Source organism: Urocampus carinirostris, chromosome 1 (genome assembly GCF_059441175.1).
Source record: "Urocampus carinirostris isolate Australia breed hairy pipefish chromosome 1, RoL_Ucar_1.0, whole genome shotgun sequence".
In the NCBI taxonomy this organism is placed as follows: domain Eukaryota; kingdom Metazoa; phylum Chordata; class Actinopteri; order Syngnathiformes; family Syngnathidae; genus Urocampus; species Urocampus carinirostris.
In genome coordinates this window covers 10,807,582-10,813,157 of record NC_142349.1, presented here as the reverse complement: position 1 = coordinate 10,813,157, position 5,576 = coordinate 10,807,582, and the positions used below count along the sequence as shown (strand labels likewise).

The 5,576-nt window shown below is 39.1% G+C and overlaps 1 protein-coding gene across 1 annotated transcript in view; it reads right to left on the bottom strand.

The window, feature by feature from the left end:
- myom1a (myomesin 1a (skelemin)) overlaps window positions 1-5,576 on the bottom strand; it is a 49,029-nt gene that overhangs the window by 18,214 nt on the left and 25,239 nt on the right. Inside the window, exons 17-19 of the mRNA XM_088326262.1 lie at window positions 4,652-4,773; window positions 428-624; window positions 225-351 (exon numbers count right to left, since the gene is read on the bottom strand). Of these exons, the coding sequence (XP_088182388.1) occupies window positions 225-351; window positions 428-624; window positions 4,652-4,773 (446 nt within the window). The remainder of the gene's footprint in view (window positions 1-224; window positions 352-427; window positions 625-4,651; window positions 4,774-5,576) is intronic.

Genomic DNA, 5,576 nt, shown 5'->3' with positions numbered 1-5,576 from the left:
TTACTTTTTCTCATAGGGCCAGAGGTTTTGATGTATTTTGTGACTTTCGAAATGGAATCAACATATCAAAACTGCATTTTGTACATCTTTGGGTTATCTCTATGTGATAATAAAATTGGTTTTATGATCTCAAACCTTTGTGAGTGATAAATATGCAAAAAACACAGATATCAGGAAGGGGGCAGATACTTTTTCACGTCAATGTAGGTTGCACGCTCCTCTACCTGGCACAGTAAGGGTCCACTCCTCGCATTTCAAAGCGGCGCTAGGCACCGAGCCATCGCTCAGACCAGCCATGTTCAGAGCACGCACTTGGAATTGGTAAACAACGTTTTCCTTCAGGTTCTCAACCTGAAAAAAAAACAAGAGTCCAATGGGATTAGAACCGAACCAGAGAAACAGGCAACCTTTTTGAGCGGAAGCTCGCCTTATAGGATGTGGTGGTCAAGGCGTGGAGGTTGAGCTCGTGCCACTTGCTGAGCATGCGTCCTTTCACCGTCCTGTAGTCCACAAAGTATCCTCTGACGTCAGCTCCTCCATTGTCAACTGGCTCGCTCCAGCCCAGCACCATCATGTCCTGGTGAGCCTCCAGCAGGTGCAAGCCGGTTGGCATTCCAGGAACGGCTAAGACGTATCAAACATGTACAGGAATTGAGTAAAGATAGAAGCTTATAAATTCAAACCTGTTCCCCTTGTTATTCATTACAGTTCCCATTACTAAAAGATTATAAACATTACAAACATAATGCGGCACACATTTACTCATTGCAAGACGGACTATGTACTGGGTGTTTCAAACTTTTTTATACAGTATCTTTTGAGATGTAAAAATTACAGAAAGTACATCATTAAGGCAAATGCAATTAAAAACTTATTAAAGTTGAAGATCATAAAATTTATTCTTCCAAATCTGAATGATAAATTCAAAAATATATGCATTATGTGAACGATTTCACAAATGTTCAATATGCGCACCGCCTAAGAAACGGCATACGTCAAGTCGGAAATCCAGTTTCTGCCGAACACTGGCTAAGGATATCTTGGCTAACAGTCTCCCTTGCTGTACTGATTCTGTGCTTGAGTTCTTCCATGTTTGCAGGAAGAAGTAGAACATACACCATTCCCTTCACGCAGGCCCAGAGGAGAGAAAAAAAGTCACAAGGTGAACGGTGAAGCCATTTCAGAAACACACTAACACGCCCGATCCATTTTCCTCACGTATTGTCATTGAGATAAGCTAACACTTTGAGCAAACACTGAGGTGGAGCCGCGTCCTTTTAAAAATGTAGTCTTCATGGTCATGCGAAATGATCTCATCCATCAACCAGTTCAGAAGCATTTCCACATAGAACCACCTGTTACATTTCCCTCACAGACAATTGTGCCATAAAGACAATTCTTGGAGATGGCGCAAAACACATTCACTTTTGAGAGTCCCTTTTGTCTTAATTTGTGTGCTTTTGAATTTCTCATTGTTATGAAAGAAAAAATATTATGATCTCCAACATAATGCTTTTTAATTTAATTTGCCTTAATCATGTACTTTCTGTGCTATTTACAACTCAATGTGTACAACATTTTCTTAAACACCCAGTACAATAGAAACAAAGACAATTTGTGTAAAAACAAGTTAATTTTAATTACACAATACAGAAAAAACTTTTCAACATCTTTCTAAGTTCTTTCCCCACTTGCAATAAATTTCGTGTTGCTTATTATACGTAGCAGTTCAGAATGTCGCCAGCTTCATTACTAGTGACCGAGACTTTCTGGGTTAGAGCTAAATTAGATCGGTCCAACAAAATAAATGAGTAACCCCCCGGGCAAAAACTGGTATACGGCGTATACATCCGAAATGATCAAAAACGTATGAGATACAGGGAAAACGTACATGTTGACCTGTATGTAAATTATCCCATATGCTTATGCCAGGGTATGTTACCTACTGAGCAGGGAAATTTGTTTTAGGATTTTTTTCAACATAATTTTTATTAGTTTTGTAAAATTTTAGAAAAGACCTGTACTACTAAATACATATGTTTTTTTTAATATCATAAGCGTGCTAGGCCAAAATAAAAGTAGTTTTAGTTGTTTCTGCATCCCCCATGAAAAATACAAACTTCAACCATGCATGGGATTATCAATGTTTTTTGCTTTAATGTCATAAGTTTACAATTGAATCAGTAATATACAGTGCATTTTCAAATGTGTCCATTTGTGGACGACTTTTTTTCATCTGTAGTTGAAGGGACTTTTTTTTACAATTTAGCACAAGTTTTTTCTTATTTTTTTTATTTTGTGGGGGCAACATTATAAAAAAATGATTATATTTTACAGTTTTAAACATTTTGAAAAAAAAAAAATCCTTGTCATTTTATTCCTATGGCTTCTCCCTCATTGTAATGACCATATAAAGAAAAGTCCTCATAGTATTTAATTGCAGTTAGGATTGATTAGTATTAAATTCAGGTTATGTTGTTTATTTTCACTTGGAGTAATGTAATGCCAGAATTCATCAAAAATCATATTGGTTGTATCCAAAAGTAGCACAATCGTTTGTGGGTTAACTTATTGTCTGATTACTAATTAAAATGAAATGAAATGATCTGCATTTATATAGCGCTTTTCAAGTCAAGACTTCCCAAAGCGCTTTACAGTGTGCTTCACATTTCCCAATAGCGGCCGTGCAGCCATGTCAGGCGCTAACCTGCATATTGGGGCTATTAGGGGTTCAGTGTCTTACCCAAGGACACTTCGACATGTAACACGGAGGAGCCGGGATTCGAACTGCGACTGCCACTGACGCCTCTTAATTAGTCAGAAAAATCGACAGGAAAGCCATATCTTGTATGTATGCACTTCAAATCTTCGGAAAAAGTAGTGACTTATAGGCCGTAGTGTAAGGAAAATTTCTCAGCTATGAACATGGCCATGAACATGTTAAACATTTTTAGCCAACAATTCCCCTGTTAATTATCTACAAGATGATTTGAGGAACCATTATAATGGATAAAGTACTTACACAGAAGCCTGACAGATAAGCTTCATGCTCTTTAAGTATGTTTTAAGCCTTTTTCACCTTGTCCATGCACCAACCAGGCCTCCTGAAGAGTTAGCACACAGCTATGTCAGAAGCTACACCAAGCAGAAATTGCCTCATCCCTAAAAACTCACATTTTAGTGATGCGCATGCAGGTAACGTTAGTCAACAAACAGGCACTACTGTAATACTTCACCGCTTGACAGCCTCAGTGCATTGCGAGATGAAAAGTAGTACCTGACATAGCATACTAATGAGAGTGGCGGCTGTTTTTTTGACATTCTTTCCACCAAAAACGGACTACACCCACGTGGACGCGATCATTCATCCCCAATTGCATAATGCTGCCAGTGGCAGAGCGCACTTTTGTTGGGACTGGCTGCATTTCTTTTGTTGTTACTGAAGTTTCACCTGAAATTAACTGGACTCATGCGGACCCAATTCATTATCCCCAATCCCATATTGCCTCAAATGGGGTCTTTTATTTAAAACCCACCCAGCCAAAGCCCGACCAATAAACTTGATTTACAGGACCGAACCTGAAGCAAACCCAAAATGTTATATATTATTTGTGAGGACTCTGGAGGAAGAGCAATGATTAAACAAGGCTGCATAAACATTTACAGCTTTCATATTTCAGTGTCTGCAAAGGTTACATTAACCAAAAATGTTCCGTCATCGAAAGATTGTTTTTTAAGAGTTGACGGGAATATTTTAAGGATGTCGGTCATTTTGACCGGTTGAAAATGGGCCATAAACTACAGCAGCAGTATATCTTAATTTAGCGCTGTATAGAGAGAAAGGCAGAGACAAAGAAGAACAATGATGGGTGGATAATATACACGGAGACAGAAAGGAGTTCTTGGAATTAACATTGCAAGTGCTTAGTACAATACGTGTTGTGATGAGGTGACTTCTGTTTTCAATCTACTCACAGCCTTGAAACATCTAAGCGCACTGTGATTTAAGCATAGTAAAAAAAAAAGCCAACAAGAAAGAAGGCCGGCCCGAGCAGAAAGCAACAATTGACATCTTGGGCTCGACCAGGGCCGAAATTAGGGCCGGGCTTAAGGTCTTACCTCTACCGAGAGCATAGGTCGAGAAAGCAAATTGTTCGGCTCTTTCTACCTAAAGTGAACAGCATTTGTGCGGCTATGAATCCACTATCCGGTATTCCTAACGAGACATGATCCGATTTTTGTTTTCCGTAAGTTATGTGCTAAAAGGTTTTCGCCGTAAATTAACAAAATCATCTAGCTACAGGTGTCAAACTCAAGACCCACTCGTAAGTGATAAGCCCTGATGTTTACGACCAATAAGACTTCTGTTCTCAATCATGTTCAGTTTTTACATTCAACATGCAGGCAAATAACAGTCCAGCTACTCAAATACAAGCATAAAGAGAAGAAACAAGCAAAGAATAACGACGGGTGAAAACACTGAAAAGAGTTTGGTGAAGAAATCCAAGTTACACTTTCAACTCAGCTATATAAAGAGAGGTCAAGGGGGTATTTTGTGCTGTGCTGTGTTGTCTGTATCTATTCAAACTTGATGAAGTTTGTGCACAAATGGTGAAAAAAAACAAAAGATTTACAGGGCAGGGACACTCACAAATGGCCGCTCGCACTAGCTCTGGCTGTGACAGAGTCGAGCTCAAGCTGTAGCCAGCGGCATTGACCGCTTTCACACGGAACACGCATGTCGTCTCGCTGGTGAGACCATGACACACGAACCTGAGTACAAAACACAAAAAAGTCTCAAAATTATGATGGCATCTCATGCACGTTAGACGTGAAGCATGGTGGTGAAAAGACGACCCTCGTACAGAGTTTGTTAGGTTTTTAACTAACATCATCTACTTTTTTGTGATGCTCTAACAGACTTATGCTCCTATTAAATCTCCTCCAATTTCAAAAGAATTTTCCAATATTTCTTATCCATCCATCCATCCATTATCAGCACCGCTTATCTTCAGTAGGGTTGAATAGAATAGAATAGAATAGAATAGAATAGAATAGAATAGAATATACCTTTATTGTCATTGTTACAAAATGGGTTGAAAATATTGTGACAACGAAATTGGGCGTGGCACTCAGCTTTCACATATTAACAGTGAGGATAAAAGAAAACAAAGAAGATAAGGTTATAATTTACACAAGAAATGTGGGCATGTAGGATGTTACATACAGTTTTGGGATCGCATTAGTGCAATATGCGTTAAGTGCAAAAATAGTCAACATTGTGCAAAAAATAGTCAACATTGTGCAAAGTGAGCATAGGCATGAATACAATTTTACATCTGTTAGGAGGTAGTGTGTTTGCAAGTTTCAATTTTTTTGTGCGGTCTGTGTTAAGGGTGGTAATGGCTCTGGGAAAGAAACTGTCCCTGAGTCTGTTTGTTTTTGTTTTGTGTGACCTGTAGCGCTTGCCAGAAGGCAGCAGTTTAAAGAGGTGGTGGCTGGGGCGAGAAAATTCCTTGATGATGTTTTCTGCTCTGCTGAGGTAGCGAGAGCAGGCAATGTCCTCCAGACTGGGT